Here is a 22,099-nt window from a genome sequence, read left to right as displayed (position 1 = left end):
CGTGCCCGATCAAACCGGGACGAATTTTCATGGACGGAGGGAGTATAATTTATAGGGTCAAACGATTATCTATAAAAGTATGAGCACTATTGTGCAGATACTACTTTGAATAACTTTAATTTTGTTATGGGTGAAATTAAAGTTATAATAAAGTTTAGGACTTATTCTCTAAATACATGGTTATGGTCCCCAAATGCAACTCTATAAATAGGTCAATAGATTCCCATTCCTATTGACCACACGTAATATCAAGACTCTACAGATTACAGAGAATCTGTGAGAGAGCGTTGTCACTTGGAAGATTAATTTCCATACTTCAGAATCATCAACAACATCATGAATCCGAATCCATGTACGCTTCCGCTTTATGTTTATCAATCGTATTCGACATGTGTGATTTATGTGATGAATTATGTGAATCATTAATTTGATTCCAACATCTGATTCAAAAATAATCTGGTAGAGCTTCGACAACCCGACCAACACCCTCCTTCCCGGCCAGCGCCTCACTTCTGGAAAAGAGCTCTTCTCCAGCGCCTCCGAGACTGACTACGGGAGAGGGAAATTTAGGCTGAAGATGCAGAACGATGGATACCTTGTGCAGTATCCTGCCAACACGCGAGACACAAAAACTTACGCTTACTATGTAGAAGAGCCAAACAAAGCAGTTAACGTCACTCTCAACTTCGACATTGACGGCCACCTTTTTCTGCTCAACGGTAACTTGCCACTGAGGAATCTAACCAGTGGTGGATTCCCTACGCAAGGATACGTTAATTTCATGAAGCTCGACGTTGGAGGAATCTTCCGGATCTACTCTCTGTCACTCCTTAATCTCACCAGCACCAGGAGATGGTCCTCCACCTACAACGAGTGTAAGCCTATAGGTTTATGCGGAGTCAACTCCTTCTGCATTCTCATGGATAGTGTGCCGGTATGCAAGTGTCTTCCTGGTTTCATCTCCGTTCAGTCCGGCAACAACACAGCCGGCTGTTCTAGAACCTTCTCCATGCAGGGCTGTCCCAAAATTGACGATAGATCGAATTACGTTATGAGAAGAGTCGAAAACACCGAATGGGAAGATAACTCGTATGAGTATTTCGATATTATGATGACTGAAGAAGAATGCAGCAAAGCATGCCTCGATGATTGCATTTGCGAAGCAGCTTTCTTTAACTACAGTAAATGCAGAAAGCAAAAGCTTCCGTAAAGATTCGGAAGAATATCTCTGGAAAGCGCAAACATGGCACTCGTTCGAGACATAACCACAGTACCCTACGCGGGAGGCGATTCCACCCGTAAAATCATCATCAAGAGAAAACGGAGTATAGACATCCTTATCACCGGCATTGTGGTTATGTCTATTGGCGTCCTGGCCATGTCAATTTCAGTGATCTTCGTTCACAAGAAACGGAAGGACTACATTAAGATCAGTAGGGAAGATGGAGTTAACTTTTTCGAAGGCATTTCGCTGCAAGCGTTCACATTCGAGCATCTGTCCAAAGCAACAAACGGCTTCAAGGAAGAGCTAGGGAGAGGAACATCCGGCACGGTGTTCAAAGGGGTTATGCAGAATGGCCTGAAAATGGTGGCGGTGAAGAGGTTGGAGAAGGAATTTGAACAAGGAGAGAGAGAGAGAGTTCCAGACAGAGTTGAAGACGATTGGGAAGACGTATCACCGGAACTTAGTCCGGCTCCTAGGTTATTGCTTTGATGGAGACAACAAACTTCTGGTGTTTGAGTACATGAGCAACGGATCCCTCGCAGACATACTTTTCAATCAAGAAAAACGGCCGGGCTGGGAGGAACGGGTCGAGATTGCTCGAGATATATCTAGAGGAATACTGTATCTGCATCAAGAATGCACGACTCAAATCATTCACTGTGATATAAAGCCTCAGAATATACTCATGGACGAGAAGTGGTGCGCCAAGATATCGGATTTTGGGCTGGCAAAGCACCTTAAACAAGATCAGACCAATACGCATACTGGGATAAGAGGTACTAAGGGCTATGTTGCACCGGAGTGGTACCAGAAGCATGCGATCACAGTGAAAGCAGATGTTTATAGCTTCGGAGTGATGCTGCTGGAGATCATATGCTGTAGGAGGTGTGTTGATTATAGCAGGAGTGAGGATGAGGCAATTCTTGAGGAATGGGCTTACGACTGCTATGCATCGGGGAAGATTGGGAGTCTAGTGGGGGATGAGATGGTGGAGGAGAGGAAAGTGGAGAGGATGGTGAAGATAGGGATTTGGTGCGTGCAATATGATCCGTCACTGCGTCCAACTGTGAAGAAAGTTCTGCTAATGTTGGAGGGAACTGTTGAGATTCCCACACCTCCAAGTCCTACTTCTTTATTAAGTTCCATCTAGTTTTACTTCTAATGTGCTTATATGAAACTTTTTTTTCTCTCTTTCATTCTAATAAATCATGTATTTTTGTCGTTTTGATCTGTATCATAATGGTAATCATATCATTTAATGTTATAATTAAGTTGGTTTCAAGTTTCAAAATTGCTTAGTTGTTACTAAAAATAACATAGGTTGCATGGATGGATGATTATTTTTTTGTTCCTTCTTTTTCTAACAATGTCTTGCATCTTGCTTATCTCAATCATTATAATAATTAATCCAAATCATTTCTTTAAATACTAATATCATAATTCACTTAACATCAATAAGACACTAACATCATATTATTGGTAAAACTGTAAGGCCCGTTTATTTGAAAAAAAAGTAAAGGTTGTTAAGAAAATTAATTCTTATGGTTACTATTTATGAGATTATGATTTTATGATTATAAACTTTAGAATTATGATTCCAAGAATGATGATTCTATGTTTGGAAGTATGTTAAAATTTTGAAATTTGTGTTTTGTTAGAGCACAACAACCATCTCTTTCTGCACCGAAAACCTTACATCAGCCAACTCCTTCAAACATAGATGCCACAAAGTTTTAATTTGCCTTTTTTATTTAGGAAAAAGTCGGGAAAATAAAAAAAATTAGTGTATATGTATTCCAGAAAATAAAGTTTAGTGAAAAATTTAGAAAATATTAAAAGTTTGTATATTTATAAGCAAATAACCTGTAATAATATAAAATATGAATGTGTATTTTGGGTGAGGGTGGTATGATTATTATGTTCCAAGTAAAGAAAATGACTTATTTAAATTTTCACTCTAATAATAGGCACTTATTGCTATATAAGACTAGATCCATTTTACAATAAAAATCAAATTAACAATGAAAGTATGAAACAGATAGCAAATTAAAGAATTTTATAAAATAATTTTTTATATAGTGGATAAATAATTCTCTTAAGATTTATAATTATATTATACTCCCTCCGTCCCACATAATTTGTCACATTTCACTTTTACCATACTATTTGGTAGTGGACCTCATATTCCACTAACTCATTGCTAATCACATTTTATTATAATAAACTAACATATAAAAGTAGGACTCACATTCTACTAACTTTTTCAACTCACTTTTTATTACATTTCTTAAAATCCGTGTCTGGACAAAGTGGGACGAATTATGTGGGACGAAGGGAGTATATTATAACATATTGATATTCCACTATTATCCTTTTACAAAATACTCCATTCGTTTCAAGGTAGATTTTACTTGAGTAATTATACAAAATTTTGGGAGATGTTTGTTTTATATGTTAAGTGTAGAGAAAAAAAAAATTATTTTTAGAGGATTAAAAAGGTTAGAATTTATCCTAATTTGTGTTTTATATACACAAGACTATGATTTGGGAAATCACATCATTTTTCTTTTGTAGTTACGCGTAGGAGATGTATCAACTCTTAAATTACCATTCAATCCTCGTTGATTTGATGAAATTTCAATATTGTCCTAGGGCTCAACTTAGGCAGAGAACTCACGCTAGACGGCATATTTTCCCCACCCATCATCCAGCCCCGCCCCCACTGGGTTGATTGAGTGCAAATCCAGGTAAACAATCGATGAAACGGTTTCCCGACGTTGAATCAGAGCATGAGTTATTCGCCTAATGGATTTGCCACTGACGAAGAGAGCAAGTAAGAGAAAGAGATGTTTGAATTTTGTGCCAATTATCACCGCGCCACCGCTTAAGCTGTTGGCTGCAGCTCCACATCGGCAGCCGCCGGTTGGTAATATCGATGTATAGCGTTTGGTCATTGGCCTGGAGAAAACGAAGGCAATGTGTTATAAACCAACAAAAGGATTCATCTCAAAAGAATACCTTGTTAGGAGAGTGAAACATTGGGGAATCAACATGAGATTTTATGTAGCGTTGTTTTGCGAGTTAATAAAAAGAGAGTAAAGTAAGATAAATGAAAAATTAGAGATATACTCCTTCCGTCTGCCATTAGGAGTTCCAATTCTTGGCGGCACGGTTTTTAGTGAAATAGGAGTCCTACTCCATCTCTTAAAAATATGGACATTTGAAATGACTCGGATTTTAATGCAAAATTTGATAAAGTAAGAGAGATGGAGAAAAATTTGTAAAGTAAGAGAGAAGGAGAAAAAAATTAGTAAAGTAGAGGAGAGAGGGAGAGAAGAAAAAATAATGGAATTAATGTTAATGGATTATGGGCCCCACTTTATTAGGGAAGTGTATAAGAGTGTCAAGATTTCCAAAAATGGAAAGTTTGAAACATGTTATTTTTAAGAAATGGACTGAAAAGAAAAGAATTGTTATTTTTAAGAAACGTAGGGAGTATAGTATTAGTTTTAAATGAAATGTGAGTGGAATGAGTTAGTGGAAGATGGGATCCTATAATCATCTATGGTAGAAGTGAACTAGGACTCATATTTGCGGATGGAATAAAATGAAAAAGCGAGACTCATATTCACAGACGGGGGGGAGTAATTGATTCTACTTTAGAAAACTTTTCATTTTTAATGAGACTATAAAAAAAAGAAAATGTTTCATTTTAAATGAGCTGATGAAGTATATATATATGGTACCGCACTAATGTTGTTTTCATATTCACGTTCGATTTCATTTAATCACGGGGTGCAGGGGCGGACACACGTGGAGAGAGGGTAGGGCTTAAGCCCTTACCCAATTTTTTTTTTTTTTTAATTTTCTGTTTTCAATTTTTTCAAAATTTGGAAAAATAATGTTAAGCCCTTACCAATTAATGCTACTGAAGACCAAATTATCTTGTGATGAAGAATTATAAGGGGCTGAAATTAAAGAAGGGGGAAGTAAAAATCTGCAGAAAGAAAGTGTAATAATGATGTCTGGCAGCGTAGGGAAGAAGATAAAGAAAGTGTAATTTTATAAATGAATTAATTAATTATAAAAGTAAAAGTCAAACTTACCACACTTACCCCACTTTATATGTATTCGTTTTTAACTTTAAAAAATAGAGAACGCATTTTATAGAAGTGCTATCACTTTTAAAGGTGGGCACACGTTTTTATTAAAATTTAAGAAGAAGTGGGTACACGGTTTTGGGACTTTAAAAAATCAAAGGAATACAAAGGGTTTGAGTTTTTGAGACTTTAGAGAAATTAACATTCAAATTTTACATAAATTGTGAGGTAAAGAGTTTATTAAAGTTGTTAATTTTATATTTTACCTTTTGTATTTTTAAAATTTTGATAGAATAGTTGCAAATTAAAAAAATGATAACAATGTTAGTTGCGAGCTAATAGTTGTGAATTGTGATTGTCTAATATATAGAATAACGTGGGTGTTGATAGTATCTTATTGATATAAACTAATGAGAGATGAGTGGATAAATGACATTTTAATTGTGTATATTGAGAATGACCTGTTTTTAACTATTGATAACGAACGAATCTTACAACGTTTTCAATTAATGAGAACAAGTAGAATTCAGTTGTCACCGCTTTAGAAGCTCTGACATGTTCTTTTTATTAGATACTCCCTCCGTCCCATAAAAATATAGACAAGGGGTATAGCACAGGAATGAAGACAAAATTGGTAACGTAACAGAGGAGAGGGGAATGATAGTTAAAGTAGTATTAAGCGGATAGTGGGACCTACATTATTGAATTAATATAACTTTACAAAAATGGAATGCACATATTTTTGTGGAAGAACGGACGAAAATGGAAAGTGCATATATTTTTATGGGAGGAAGGGAGTATATTTTGCACTAGTTCGTATTAAATATATAATGAAGCTCAGCCCTTACAACCAATTTTTTCTGCGTCCGCCCCTGACGGGGTGGTATGGTTTCAGTTTGTGATGAAGAAAGTTGCTATGGTAATTCATCTCCTCTATCCATGTTCGAGAGGTAGCAATTCCAACAAATTTGTGGGATTAATTTTCCACCTATTTCCACACAAAATAATAGAATTTAGCGGCTCAAAGACTGAAATCACAGGTCGTGGGGTTTTGGAGTCCACAATACAAAACAAAGAAAATACAATACGTGTGACAAAGCCTGCTATCCAATTGTCTAAAAACCGGACCGGACGGGCCGGTCGGCCGGTCAGTGCCCAATCCAGTCCGATACACCGCATAAAACCGTCACCACGTTAGGCCGTTTTGAACTGGGTGAGCCGGTCAGTCGGACCGGTGTTTGATGTTTAATGTGATCCCTCTATTCCAAGGAAGATGACTCATTCCTTGGACGGCACGAAATTTATGCAGCTTTATTTTGTGTGGTAAGTTAAGAGAGTAAAGTAAAAGAGAGGAAAAATAAAGTAGATATATAGTTTTTTCATTTAAGTAATGAGTCACTTTTATTGGTACAAAATAAAAAGAGAAGTGGGTCATCTGATCATATTCTATGGGAAGAAGGAGCATTTTTCAAAATATTTGTTGCCCAAGAGATTCAAATCCTTTTATTGGTACAAAATAAAAAGAGAAGTGGGTCATCTGATCATATTCTATGGGAAGAAGGAGCATTTTTCAAAATATTTGTTGCCCAAGAGATTCAAATGCTTGACCTTAGATAGGCCAACTCCTTAACCACTCTAACACATTAATTATAGTGACATAACAATAACTTTTGTTATGCTTATGTATTAATTAATAAAATTTCATATATTATGTAGTATAATTATATATTTTCTAAATTTAATTAATTAATTAATATAAAATTTTTATAAACTAGTGAATTATTTCTTATATTCTATATAGTATAATTATATACTTTCAAAAATTAATTAATTAGTTATTTCATCATAATTTTTCATAAACTAGTGAATTGATTCTTAAATTCTATGTATTTTACTCCCTTCATTTTCTAAAATATGAACTTTAAAAACTGTACGAATTTTAATGCAAAATTGATAAAGTAAAAAAGAGATAGAAAGAAAGTGTATTAGGGAAAAATGGATCTCATCTTGTAGAGAGAAAGAACTTTCATAAAATGGAGTGTTTCTATTTTTAAGAATCGATTCAAAAAAGAAAGAATTTATATGATTAGGAAACGGATAGAGTAACATCTTTAAATTTATTATTTTCATTTTTAGTATATATATAAATATATAGATAGTGGTTGATCCGGTTCGACCAATTGAACTATGAACCACTAGTTTCACCTATTCACTTACCGGCTTGGCCTGGTTTTCAAAAAAATTATGCTATCCATATTCCATGCAAGAAAACAAGTCCGTATGGTTGTGGACTTTTCTTCAAGACCAAGACTTCTACTATATGACAGTTACAACAAGAAAATTGAAGAAAAGAACGAAGCATTTGTGGAAAATTGGAATGACAACACTACAAGTTTGTCCACTCCTGAATAAATTTCAAGATCCCCAAATTAAGTCCCAAACGAAAATTAAGAATTGACTTAATACGTACGCTATTTGAGCACGTTATCAGTCCTACGTAGGGCTGGGGAAAAATACCGAAGTACCAAAATATTGGCCTTATCGTACCGAAAAAATATCGAAAATACCGAATTTTCGGTATACCGTGACTTTCGGTAAGGTATGATACCTTACCGAAAGATTCCGGTAAGGTAACGGTATGAATTTTCAAATACCGCGGTATACCGCTGCATACCGAAATTCGGTATATACCGTAAATTAAGGTATATACCACAAAAATATAAATACAATTATAGATAAAATATATTTTATATATTTTTAAATTATAAAATCTATTGTGAAATATAAATATAATTATGAATAAATTATATTAAATTTATTTTTAAAATTATAAATTATAAATAATATTTTAAAAACTCTAATTTTCTATTTTAATTGATGTTGAAAGTCAGGTATACCACAAAAGTAAGGTATACCGAACTTCGGTACGATATACCGAAAATGAGGTACGGTATCGGTATGAAAATTTGTCATACCGAAAATAAGATATACCGAAGTTCGGTATACCGAAAACTTTAGTAAGGTAAAGGTATGACTTTTACGCATACCGTATTTACAGTAAGGTATACGGTATGGTGGTTTCGGTAAGGTATACCTTACCTACCCACCCCTAGTCCTATGACTCCTATCGTACTACCACATGACATTTTTTATTTACAAAAAAAAAATATATTGTAAATATTTTACACCTATAAATAAACTCATACCCCGATTTTAATTTAATAAGGTTTAATTAGGTTATTTTTTTGTTTATTTCATATTTTTTTATTTATTTGTAATTGCAATAGAGTTTCCTATTTTTTATTCTATGGTTTAATTATGTACTCCCTCCATCCCATAAAAAATGAGCAATTGATATGACACGAGAATTAAGATAAAATAGATAAAGTAATAGAGATGAAGAGAATGATATGGTAAAATGGAATGCACATATTTTTATGGGACGGACGGAGGGAGTTAGCAACCTACCTTAAATAAAAAAATTAATTACTCACACTATATCCATTATTAAGTGACACTTTCTTTTCTTTTTTTACAAAAATCAACACTTTTAATCTGTTATACTACTTTATACTTTTCTTTTTTCTTTTTTCTTCACTTAACTAACTAAAGTACTCCTATCTCTTTTTGTAAAATTATGTGATATAAAAGAACATCTCATTTACAAGAGGAGGTAATATACTAAATTATTTATATATAAATACAAATAATGGTTAATATATATATATATATATATATATATATATATATAGAGAGATGTGATCATATCATAACCCCCAAATCACATAATAACTCTATAACTAAATCTGGACCACACATATTTGATAATCTTGTGGTTGAGATTCAAACTTAGATTTACTTCATAAAAAAGGCGCAGAGGGGTAAAAGTGTAATTTTCTCATTTAGTTTCTGAATTTTACTCTAAACGCGCGATTCACGCTTTCATTCTGTTTGAACTCAATTCTCTCACCTTCATCTTCATCTTCATCTTCACAATTAACAGATCGATTCTCTCATCTTCATCTTCCATATTTCTCGCCTATTTTATTTCAACATCTCCAGATTTTCTTCGATTTGTTCATTATTCCGTAGTCTCCAGATTTTGTTTCCATATTTCTCGCATAATTGTGATCGGGAAGATGTTTTGAATTTTGCGTTCTTATTTTCATTGATTACCTCTTCAATTGCTGTGAAAATTTGTTTCGATGGAATCTGTAGAAAATAACGAAGATAACAATCATTATTGATTGTGTTCATATTCATGTATTGAATTTGATTTTAGATTAATATTAGTTGTCGATTGGTTTATGTTTCTGATGTACTGAAATTCTTATTTGATTATATTATGTATTGTCAATTATGTGTTAAAATGATACTTTTGGCTTATAAATATTAAGTTTACTGCATGACATGATAGTTTTGTCGGATAAAATGATACTACGATAAAATGATACTTTGGGCTGATAAAATGATAGTCATAGCTGATAAAATGATACTTTTCAGACGTGTCATAGCTGATAAAATGATAGTCCTAGGTGATAAAATGATACTTTTGGCTGATAAAATGATAGCCATAGCTGATAAAATGATACTTTTTGCTGATAAAATGATAGTCATAGCTGATAAAATGATACTTTTGGTTGATAAAATGATAGTCATAGCTGATAAAATGATACTTTTGACTGATAAAATGATACTTTTCAGACGTGTCATAGCTGATAAAATGATAGTCCTAGGTGATAAAATGATACTTTTGGCTGATAAAATGATAGTCATAGCTGATAAAATGATAGTCATAGTACTTGATAAAATGATACTTCTTACTAATAAAATGATACTTTTGGCTGATAACATGATACTTTTTAGCTGATAAAATGAGCAACCTTGGAACAAAGTTTCTACAACGGTTTACATCTACAAGGAAACTTCTATGACAAACTATCTTTGAAGAGGGCTTCCAAAATAATTTCAATTGAACAATACAGAAGAGTTCTCTTCACATTGCACAGACCTACAAATGAAAAGTCTAATCTAGTTCAAATTGAACCACAAACAATGGCAAAATAATGTTTAAAGCCTACATAAGTAAATGTCTACCAACAAAATCTATGCTGAAGTATGGTAATTAAAACAAGCGCTGAGTTTCAGTTAGAGATCCTATCATGCTCGCGCTTGGCTTCACCATCTACGCACTTCATGCCTGTTGGGCGGCATCTTCCTGGGCGCCATTAACAGCAGGCGCTGGCTGTTCACTGTCAGCGACAACAGCTTCTGTTTTCTTCCGCTTTGTGGCGGACTTCTTTCTCGTTTGAGCCGCAGGACTCTTCGAAGGCTGCGGAAGCAATAAGCACCAAAATATTCAGGAAGCAGAAAAATCTAGAAAGAAGAATTCAACATCATCAATGTTCTTACCTAATAAACAAATGATTTCAGTGTGTTAAACAGTTTATGTAATTATATAAAGTCAAAGTATCATTTTATCCCATGAAACTATCATTTTATCTTCTGAAACTATCATTTTATCAAGGGCAATTATCATTTTATCTTCTGAAACTATCATTTTCTAAATTTCAATGAGTTCAAAAAAGCAGAGAGGGCATAACTTGTCACTTAAGTAGAACAAAACACTATTCACAAATTATCATTTTATCATTTTCAGAAACTATCATTTTATGCACCCAAAGTATCATTTTATCAAGCAAAAGCACAATTTCTACATTTAAACAGATCATCCAAACACATAGCAACACACACACACACACAAAACACAGAGACACACACAACAACACACACAAACACAGCAGCAGTAGCCTCAGGACACACACACACACAAACATAAAGTATCATTTTATCCCATGAAACTATCATTTTATACCATGAAACTATCATTTTATCTTCTGAAACTATCATTTTATCAAGGGCAATTATCATTTTATCAACTATCATTTTATAATCTGAAACTATCATTTTATCCCATGAAACTATCATTTTATCTTCTGAAACTATCATTTTATCAAGGGCAATTATCATTTTATCAACTATCATTTTATAATCTGAAACTATCATTTTATCCCATGAAACTATCATTTTATCTTCTGAAACTATCATTTTATCAAGGGCAATTATCATTTTATCAACTATCATTTTATAATCTGAAACTATCATTTTATCTTCTGAAACTATCATTTTATCTTCTGAAACTATCATTTTATCAAGAGCAATTATCATTTTATCTTCTGAAACTATCATTTTCTAAATTTCAATGAGTTCAAAAAAGCAGAGAGGGCATAACTTGTCACTTAAGTAGAACAAAACACTATTCACAAAGTATCATTTTATCATTTTCAGAAACTATCATTTTATGCACCCAAAGTATCATTTTATCAAGCAAAAGCACAATTTCTACATTTAAACAGATCATCCAAACACATAGCAACACACACACACAACAAAACACACATAAACAAAGCAAAACACACACACAAACACAGAAAAACACACACCAGCAGCACACACAGCAAAATGTAAATCTAAATATATAGATTGTTCTCAATATTGTTATGCATGAATGATATTGTATAAATATAAGAAATATCTACACTAAAAAACTACAGAATCTAAAAAAATCGAGAAAATCTCCAGCAAAATGATAAATCGAGCAAAATCAAAAGTGAAATAAGTAATAAACTTCATCCAACCTTTCTTCGATGATGCTTGATCGTTTTCCTTCGACATTTTCCAGAATCGGATGATTTTTCCTTCGATTCGAAGGCTTTGAAACGCGATTCAGAGGGTTTGATTGTGAGAGAAATTGATGCAGGGTTTGAGTCAAGTTTCCTTCTTTCCCACCAAATTTTAAAATGAAATGACAATTTTGCCCTTAATATATCCGAAAATGATAGTTTTATTTGATAAAATGATAGTTTTGTTAGATTAAATCTAGACCACATATTTTAAAAATGTGTGGTGGAGATTTAGTTATAGGGTTATCACATAAATTGGGGTTATCATTATAATGCACCCCTATATATATATATATATATATATATATATGGTCTTGTTAGGTTGAGATTATTTAGCTAAATTGAGAAATGAGATGCAATATGGGCCACTAATCCACAAGATTAACAAAATGTCAACAAATACCACATTATGTCAACAAGGGGGTATAATTGTTTTTTCATTAAATTGTGTTTGAAATCATTTTCTAAAATCCTCTCTAAAACTCTAGCTTCAAATTTCAAATCTTCAAATATTCAACATTTAAATCTTCAAATCTTCAAATCTTCAACATTCATATCTTCAAATCTTCAAATCTTCAACATTCAAATGTTCAAATCTTCGAATCTTCAAATCTCTTCAACATTCAAATCTTCAAATCTTCAAATCTTGAACATTCAAATCTTCAACATTCAAATCTTCAAATCTTCAAATCTTCAAATCTTCAACATTCAAATCTTCAAATCTTCGAATCTTCAACATTCAAATCTTCAAATCTTCGAATCTTCAACAATCAACGTTCAATAAAATAACACTTATAATTCACATATCAATACCGAGAATATCGAATGTCAACAACTCGTATTAAAATGTCAACAACCAACGAATAACACTTACAATTCACATATCAATACCGGGAATATCGAATGTCAACAACACGTTTTCAAATGTCAACAACTAAAAAATAACACTTATTATTCACATATCAATACCGAGAATATCGAATGTCAACAACTCGTATTAAAATGTCAACAACTTAAAATAACACTTACAATTCACATATCAATACCGAGAATATCAAATGTCAACAACTCGTATTAAAATGTCAACAACTAACAAATAACACTTACTATTCACATATCAATACCGAGAATATCGAATGTCAACAACTCGTATTAAAATGTCAACAACTAATAAATAACACTTATTATTCACATATCAATACCGAGAATATCGAATGTCAACAACTCGTATTAAAATGTCAACAACTAAAAAATAACACTTACAATTGACATATTAATACCGAGAATATCGAATGTCAACAACTCGTATTAAAATGTCAACAACTAACAAATAACACTTACTATTCACATATCAATACCAAAAATATCGAATGTCAACAACTAAAAAATAACACTTATAATTCACATATCAATACCGAGAATATCCAATGTCAACAACTCGTATTAAAATGTCAATAACTAAAAAATAACACTTATAATTCATATATCAATACTGAAAATATCGAATGTCAATAACTCATATTAAAATGTCAACAACTAACAAATAACACTTACAATTCACATATCAATACCAAAAATATCGAATGTCAAAAACTCGTATTAAGTCAACAACTAAAAAATAACACTTACAATTGACATATCAATACCGAGAATATCCAATGTCAACAACTAAAAAATAACACTTATAATTCACATATCAATACCGAGAATATCCAATGTCTACAACTCGTATTAAAATGTCAACAACTAAAAAATAACACTTATAATTCACATATAACTACGATGTCAACAACAAACATTATTCATGTCAACTACGATATCAACAGCAAACATTATTCATGTCAACTACGATGTCAACAACAAACGTTATTTATGTCAACTATTATGTCAACAACAACATTTTACAAATTATTAATGTTAATAACAAATATTTTCATGTCAACGACCTATTTTATTTATGTCAACAACAACGTTTTACATATAATTTATGTCAACAACAATGTTTTACATATAATTTATGTCAACAACATTTTTCATAAAATTTATGCCAACGACCTATATAATTCATGTCAACAACAAACATTATTATGTCAACGAGCTATATAATTCATGTAAAAAATAAACATCTTCATGTCAACAACTTAAAATAACACTTAAAATTCACATATCAATATCGAGAATATCTAATATCAACAACTAACAAATAACACTTAAAATGTAAACAAGATCACTAAGAGGCCATACTTGACAGAGTGTTCATCTTTGATTTCTGAAACAATGTGCTGGATTCCTTTTGCTGGATCCTCAATTCTTTCACCCTCTATCCCATCCTTTTGAAACTTATGGTTCTCCTTGATATTTGTTAATCTGTTCGCGAAGCTGGACACAAGAATGAGCAAAGTACAACAGTTAGTGATAGAAAAGAGTAGCAAGAATAAATGAAAGGTATTAGATGATAAATGAACTCACTTAGCACAGTTATCTGCTTCTGTTTTCTCACTAGTTGGATCCATGCCATATTCCTCCAATTAAATTAAAAGCCCAATTAATAACTCAAAGGAGGCCCAAATTAAAAGAAACAAAGTCAACCCATATTCTCCCTTTACCTTCCCGATCAATTCACCACACTCACCCATTTCACCTCCTTCTTCCCCAAATCAGGTCCTTCACTCCCGTCGCCTTCCTCAATTCGCCGGAGATGGCGACTGCTTCCACCTCCACCTCTCTCTTACAAGTTGAGGGTCCCCAATTTTGAGAAAAATATCCCCAAATAAAAATCCCCAATTTGAAGGAGGCTCAAATTCGGTCGGTACCTCCAGATTTCACACCGCCGACCATCGCTTGACCATTCCTCCGTCGCCGGCTTATAAATTCCGACCGCCTACTTCAACACCTGCCAATTCCCTCACTATCGCCACCAACGTTTGCTCGAAATCGATGAATCGCTCTCTGCGGTGAACGGTTGCATAGATTCTGAAGTAGATCTGGTTGATAGGCGATTTTCTTCTCCGATTCAGGATTTAACGCGATTTGCTCGATAATCTTCGCTATTTTTCACCTTTGATTCGGTGTTTCCTTTCCGCAAAACTGTCGCGAACGAAGATAGAGAATCGGGGAACTCAAAATGAGCTCGTTCAGCCTCTCTCTCACGGATTTCTTCAACGAGATCAGATCGAAAACCTCAACAATCTGCTCGCGAATCCTAACGCAGAAATCTATTTATTCTCAGAATTGAAGCAAGGAGCAGAAGAAATCAGTGAGGGAACGAAGAATTGAGAGAAAGAAAAAGTAGAACAGAAAATTCTAACGTTGTGAGCAAATTACCATTATACCCTTTCATAATAAATTAATCTAAAATTATTTTTTATGTGGCAAAATCTGGACCACTCATTTAATAAAAGTGAGTGGCTGATATTGAATCTCATTTCTCAATTAGCCTAAAAAATCTCAATTGATCACAACCCTCTCTCTCTCTCTCTCTCTCTCTATATATATATATATATAGGAATGTGATCAAATGAAAACTCTAAATATGGTACAAACTCAAAACTTTGATCTGGACCATTGAAAAATGTCAACAGATCACAAAAAAGCATCAACAAGAAAATGTCAATAGAATTTCAACGGCAATCATGATTGATGTTGTGTTGATACTTGTGTTGACATTAAAATCTTGAAATTTTACACTTGTGTTGATATTGTATTGAAATTGTATTGAAGTTGTGTTGAAGAGTTTTGAGTTTGTACAATATATAAGTTTGCATTTTATCACTACCCTATATATATATATATATATATAGGGATGTATTCAGGTCAGAACGCTAAGTATAAGTAAAACTCAAAACACTTGCAGTCCATTGGATCCTTTGATCTAACGGTTAGATTAATGCCACGTGTCATCTAATGATGTAGAATTTTAGACTAATAATGTAGCTCGGATAATAATGTAGCATTTTAGTTTAATAATGTACAGTTTTAGTCTTACAATGTACATTTCTAGTCTAATAATGTACCTCGGCTAATAATGTAGATTTTTAGTATGATAATGTAAGTAATCACAACCATCCAATCTAATGATCCAAGAGCTGTGATTAGTGCTGTGTTTTACACTAAGATGTTGTAAGGACCCTAACACACCCCTATATATATATATATATATATATATATAACGACCACACTATTAAAAGGGAGTCTAGTCAAGGCATATTCGGATATTAACATACTCCTAAATATAAATATACACATTGAAAATTTATGAAATAAAAAATACCTAAGAAAGAAATGAGAACCACGAGAGTAGTGAAATGTTTGTCAGTGTAGGGTATTCACAATCATGTTTTAACATCTCTTTCTTCAACTATTTATGAGTCTTACACCACTTATAATCATAGAAAATATTACTTATGTATAAGCATAACACATGACAAGATGAGATGTTATGCACAATTAATAAAATTTTAACAAATGGAGAAATATCTATAGAAATTAATAAATATAAATCTAAATCCACACATAATTAAAAATCTGCCACCATCGTCTCTACACTATCTATTTTCTTAACTATCCATGATCTCACTACTTTATTTTCTATTTAGTTTCTATTTAATTTATTTATTATGAAATTTATTTAAATTATGTATTCATTCAGTTTAATTAAAATTTGATATTTATATTCAAATTAAATTTACATAAAATCATAAATACAAATATTAGTCAAATTAAAAAACCCACACGATAACAAGAGTATAAACATGCTCTTAGAAAAGCAAAGCATAAAAGAAAAAATAATGCAATAAAATAAGAAAAATATAATAAAAATCAAACAAAAAATATTGGAATTGGGTTTAGAACCCACAACCTCAAAGATTTATCAAGAAACGTTATACCACTAGACTAACATTGATTTAGTGTTCGAATCAAACAAATTTATATATAGAACAAATTTAAGTGTAAAACAATTGTTCCGCATCATAATCACATAGAAGGTTGAAGTTGAAAACTTATTTATAATAGAACCAATTGTCCCCTTCGAGGTTAGAGATGAAAACCTATCTACAAATGGTTCCTTCAGGCAATACAAAACCTACTTCTCTAATCTAAAGGATTATATACTTCAAAATATAATTTTTCACTAATTCACGATTCCAACTTTAAATATGGATCATTGTGAAAATATAGTTTTATTTTATTTTTTATTCTAAAAGTAGTTGTTTTTATAATTTAAAATCATTTTTTATAATTAATTGCTATTTATTACTAATATATTTTTAAAATTGGTCAAAAGAAGCCGATTCATGGGAGGCGAGTGGGCTTCACGCCTAACTGTGATTGGGTGAGGAGAGGAGAGGAGGGCGTGTGTCTCGCTTTGTCGCCCCTTTTCTCTTTTTTGTGCGTCACTCGCTGTGGTTGGTCTCGCTCCCGTCTCGGTGAGACAAGACAATGAATATCCCTTTAAAAGAGGCAAAATGGCTCGGCCGTTGTGTATGCTCTTAGTGACAAGAGAGAGTGAAGCCAATGAATATTGTAAATAAAGTGATAAGATGGTGTTGTCTGTTGAGGTTGTCAAAGGCCTTACACTACTTTGTCATGGAATAATCAACCCTAGCTAAAATCAAGTTCTCCCTTCATCTCTCAAAGTTTGTCCCAATTAGGACACAGAGTTTTAAGAAATTATTTGACTTTGTATTATACGGAGGTGTATAGTGGAATAAGGGTCCCACATTGAGGAGATTGAGAGTGTATCTATGTCTATTTTTTAAAAGATTCCAATTGGGACAAACTTTGTGGTATGAGGGGAGTATAAATTATCTGTGAGCTTAATATAAGTTACACATCATTAAAAGGGAGACAAGTCAATGAATATACCTTTAAAAGAGGCAAGTAGAGTGAAAGCAGCAATGCAATACTCAGAACTTACAGCAATGTCCATCCACACAATCTTGTTTCTCCTTCTCCTTTCTACAGCAGCAGAAGCCCAAAGAAGGCCTTCCAACATAACCTTAGGCTCTTCCCTAACACCCAACTCCTCATGGCATTCCCCCTCCGGCCTCTATGCCTTCGGTTTCTTCCCCTAAAACGTCAACAGTTATGCCATCGGTATCTTTCTTCCCGACAAAACTGTCGTCTGGACAGCAAATAGGGACACCAATCCAACCGTCCCTGACGACGTCGTCTCCCTACTATTATCCCCTGAGGGCCGGCTAATCCTGCGCCGGAGGCAAGGCCAAGACGTAGACGTCATCAGCCCCTCAACAACCATTGCATCAGCGTCAATGCTCGACAGTGGCAACTTTGTTCTCTGCGATTCCGATTCCAGAATTATCTGGCAGAGCTTCGACAACCCGACCAACACCCTCCTTCCCGGCCAGCGCCTCACTCCTGGGAAAGAGCTCTTCTCCAGTGCCTCCGAGACAGACTACAGAAGAGGGAAATTCAGGCTCAAGATGCAGAGCGATGGAAACCTTGTGCAGTATCCTGTCCATAATTCACATGACACAGCGCCTTACGCTTACTTCGCATCTCAAACAGTCGGAGAAGGCGGTAATGTCTCTCTGAACCTCAACATAGACGGCCGCCTTTATCTGCTCAACGGTATCTTGCCTCTAATGAATATAAGCAATGATCAATTCCCTACGCAAGGATACATCAACTTCATGAGGCTCAACGTTGGAGGAATCTTCCGCATCTACTCTCTCTCTCTCGGTAATCTCACAACGACCAGCAGATGGTCTTCCACGGACGATGAGTGCCTTCCCAAAGGTTTATGCGGATTCAACTCTTTTTGCATTAGTGCGCAGGTGTGCCGATGTCTTCCAGGTTTCGTCTCCATTCAGTCTGGAAACAACACATCCGGCTGTTCTAGAAACTTCTCTGTGCCGGGCTGTCCCAAAATTGACGATAAACTGAAGTACGATATGAGAACAGTGGAAAACACAATATGGGAGGATAACTCATATGAGAATTTGGGTATTATGAAGAGTGATGAAGAGTGCAGCAACGCATGCCTTGATGACTGCAATTGTGAAGCAGCTTTGTTTATAGACAGCCAATGCAAAAAGCAGAAGCTTCCACTGAGATTCGGCAGAAGGTCCCTGGAAAACTCATACATGGCTCTCGTTCGCATCAGTTCAACCACAGAACCCGACATAACAGGCGATTCCTACCGTAAAATCATCATCAAGAAAGATCGGCGTACAGACATCCCCATTGGCATTGTGCTTATGTCTATAGGCATTTTGGCCTTGTCAATTTCTGTGATATTCGCTCACAAGAAACAGAAGAAGTACAACAAGATAAGTAAGGATGATGATGCTAACTTTTTCGAGGGCCTTTCGCTGCAAGTGTTCACATTCGAGCATCTGTACGAAGCAACAATTGGCTTCAAGGAAGAGGTGGGGAGAGGAGCATCAGGCACGGTGTTCAAAGGGGTTCTGCAGAATGGAGAGAAAATGGTGGCGGTGAAGAGGTTGGAGAAGGAATTTGCACAAGGAGAGATAGAGTTCCAAACAGAGCTGAGGACAATTGGGAAGATGTATCACCGGAACCTGGTCCGGCTCCTTGGATACTGCTTCAATGGAGAAAACAAACTACTGGTGTTTGAGTACATGGCCAACGGATCCCTCTTTGACATACTTTTCAATCAAGAGAAACGGCCGAGCTGGGAGGAACGGATGGAGATCGCTCGAGATATATCGAGAGGGATACTGTATCTGCACGAAGAGTGCGAGACGCAGATCATTCACTGCGATATAAAGCCTCAGAACATACTCATGGACGATAATTGGCATGCCAAGATATCGGATTTCGGGCTGGCGAAGCTCCTAAAACATGATCAGACCAATACACATACTGGGATAAGGGGCACTAAGGGATATGTTGCGCCGGAGTGGTACCAGAAGAAGGCGATCACAGTGAAAGCGGATGTGTATAGCTTTGGAGTGATGCTACTAGAGATCATATGTTGTAGGAAGTGTGTTGATTCGGACATGAATGAGGATGAGGCGATTCTTGAGGAATGGGTTTACGACTGTTATGCAACAGGGAAGATTGGGAGTCTGGTGGGGGATGAAATGGTGGAGGAGAGGATGGCGAAGATAGGGATATGGTGTGTGCAATATGATCCATCGTTGCGTCCAACAATGAAGAAAGTCCTGCTAATGTTGGAGGGCACTGTTGAGATTCCGATACCACCAAGTCCGAGTTCTTTCTTAAGCTCAATCTAGCTTGACGAATGTGCTCTAATGTTTTTTTTTCTTTTACTTTCTAATTAATTATGTCATGTATCTTGCTTGTAGGGATGTCAATCTAGCCTGAAACCCACGGGTCGACCCGAATTACCCGATAGGGTTAGGGCCGAAAAATTACAACCCATATTCAGAAGCGGGTTACATGGGCTAACCCGTTCGGGTCGGCGGGTTATGTGGACTGGCCCGGGTGGGTTGCGGGTTGGCCCACGGGTTGAGCATTTAATATAAAAATATAATTAAAATTTTGAATTATATACTTTTATGAAATATATTTGGTAATATCAATATTAAATACAACATTTATATGAAGAATATATGATAATTATGTCTTCTCTCTCAAATTGAAAGTTAGGGTATTATGAAATGCATGATTTCTAGTTAATTGTAGTCAGATTCATGTGTGCTATTAATTAAACGATATGTTTATCTATTTTGTTTCAATTTTTAATTGCTATTATTTTCTTTCTCTTGATCACTTTGATAATACTTTACTATTTGCGACAATCTACTTTTTAATAATTTAGAATATTGGATTGGATAGAAAGTAACATATAAGATTACTATTGACCCGAATAGCCCGTGGGTTAGCTCGAAACCCGAAGATTTAGGGTTAGGGCCGAAAATTTATAACTCGAAAAATTCACAGCCCAAATAACCCGCATCCAAATAGCCCGACAACCCGAATGGAATGACCCGAACTCTAGCGGATTAGCCCAATTGACATCCCTACTTGCTTGTCTCCATTTATATCATTATCTAAATCATATCATTTCTCCAAAAACTATTAGGAGTTAGGACTATAATAATTCAGCTAACATCAGATGATATGTGATATGCTTTGGCAACAATGTTAATTTTGAATACTAGAAATTAACTTAAGAACATGTAATTAGCCACAGATAATAAAAGTGCATAAATTGTAATCACAGAAAATCATTGAAAAAACGTATGAATAAGAAAATCTTACTTACAATTTGGATTTCCCAAACACCGCCGCCCCACCGATCGCAAACAATTTGTTACGAATGCCTTGATTTTGATGATGGGGAAATTGCGAGAGGAAATTAGAATACAGAATCGCCGGCAATGGTTGCTTCTTCCGCCTCAAAATCCTCTTCGATTTCTGCGCGGATTGAATTAATTTGGGCAATGCGTGACCTTCAAAATTCGGGTGAATCTGAACCTTGTGGTGGCCGGTGATGATTGCGGCGGAGGCCGCGGTTGGCAAACGTATGGGGTACAAAAGACAAATAGGAGTATTACTAATGGGATTTAGTTTTTTTAATTTCGCAAATGTATGCTGGATGTTTCAAAATACTCTGCACTTAACCCAATCAAGAGTCATTGCGGATCCAAAATGATTAATTTCAACCCAACATTGAAAGTACTAATGCTTTGATTTTATATTGCCCAATCCATTATGTAAATGAATAAAACTTAGGCCCAATACTCTAGTTAAAACAGCATGTCGGATTTAATCAATAATGCCCACAAAAAAGAGATTTAAAATGGCCGAATTAATTCCTTCTCCCTCCAAGTCTCTCTGCTGTACCAATCATATCGTGGGGAAGTAGGTGACAGCTTCAAAGGCTAATATATATGGAATTTTCCGAATCTATAGGCTTTAAAGGTCGATGAATCTCTCAACCCCACATACATGCACTATGTACTGAATTTACTTTTGCAGTTGATAACTGGTCCACGAAACAACCTTTCCATTATTATATTAATCCATGCTGTTGGATATCGGTGGCGCACACCCGAACTCCACATTAGTTTGATATT

The 22,099-nt window shown here is 34.6% G+C and overlaps 2 protein-coding genes and 1 pseudogene across 3 annotated transcripts; 2 read left to right on the top strand and 1 right to left on the bottom strand.

The window, feature by feature from the left end:
- The first annotated feature begins 1,243 nt into the window (after nt 1–1,243).
- LOC125192278 lies at nt 1,244–2,375 on the top strand (annotated as a pseudogene).
- Nucleotides 2,376–12,770: 10,395 nt separating this feature from the next.
- On the bottom strand, nt 12,771–21,565 carry LOC125202081 (probable galactinol--sucrose galactosyltransferase 1). 2 transcript variants are annotated; one of them, XM_048100405.1, is made up of 5 exons: nt 21,286–21,565; nt 14,675–15,283; nt 14,538–14,590; nt 14,313–14,447; nt 12,771–12,829 (listed from the first exon to the last, which is right to left on the bottom strand). In XM_048100405.1, the coding sequence occupies exons 2-5, from the start codon at nt 14,702–14,704 to the stop codon at nt 12,808–12,810; spliced, it is 240 nt and encodes a 79-aa protein (XP_047956362.1). In that variant the 5' UTR covers nt 14,705–15,283; nt 21,286–21,565; the 3' UTR covers nt 12,771–12,807. The 2 variants fall into 2 exon arrangements, 1 of the variants encoding a protein (XP_047956362.1); XR_007173028.1 differs by lacking the exons at nt 12,771–12,829; nt 14,538–14,590; nt 14,675–15,283 and having other exon boundaries at nt 14,210–14,447.
- On the top strand, nt 18,079–20,524 carry LOC125202080 (G-type lectin S-receptor-like serine/threonine-protein kinase LECRK3). Its single transcript, XM_048100403.1, has one exon. It carries the CDS (start codon nt 18,341–18,343, stop codon nt 20,288–20,290), a length of 1,950 nt encoding a protein of 649 aa, XP_047956360.1. The 5' UTR covers nt 18,079–18,340; the 3' UTR covers nt 20,291–20,524.
- Nucleotides 21,566–22,099: the final 534 nt, after the last annotated feature.

Source organism: Salvia hispanica, chromosome 1 (assembly GCF_023119035.1).
Source record: "Salvia hispanica cultivar TCC Black 2014 chromosome 1, UniMelb_Shisp_WGS_1.0, whole genome shotgun sequence".
NCBI lineage: Eukaryota > Viridiplantae > Streptophyta > Magnoliopsida > Lamiales > Lamiaceae > Salvia > Salvia hispanica.
This window is presented reverse-complemented; position numbering and strand designations above follow the sequence as displayed.

What these genes read in the sequence shown, in the direction of transcription:
- LOC125202081 (XM_048100405.1), bottom strand. Translation starts at nt 14,704, where the DNA reads ATGGGTGAGTGTGGTGAATTGATCGGGAAG. An exon ending in GTGGTGAATTGATCGGGAAG is followed by an intron (nt 14,591 to 14,674) that starts GTAAAGGGAGAA and finishes ATTTAATTGGAG; the next exon opens with GAATATGGCATGGATCCAAC. An exon ending in AAAGATGAACACTCTGTCAA is followed by an intron (nt 12,830 to 14,312) that starts GTATGGCCTCTT and finishes TGATTGTTGAAG; the next exon opens with ATTCGAAGATTTGAAGATTT.
- LOC125202080 (XM_048100403.1), top strand. Translation starts at nt 18,341, where the DNA reads ATGCTCGACAGTGGCAACTTTGTTCTCTGCGATTCCGATTCCAGAATT.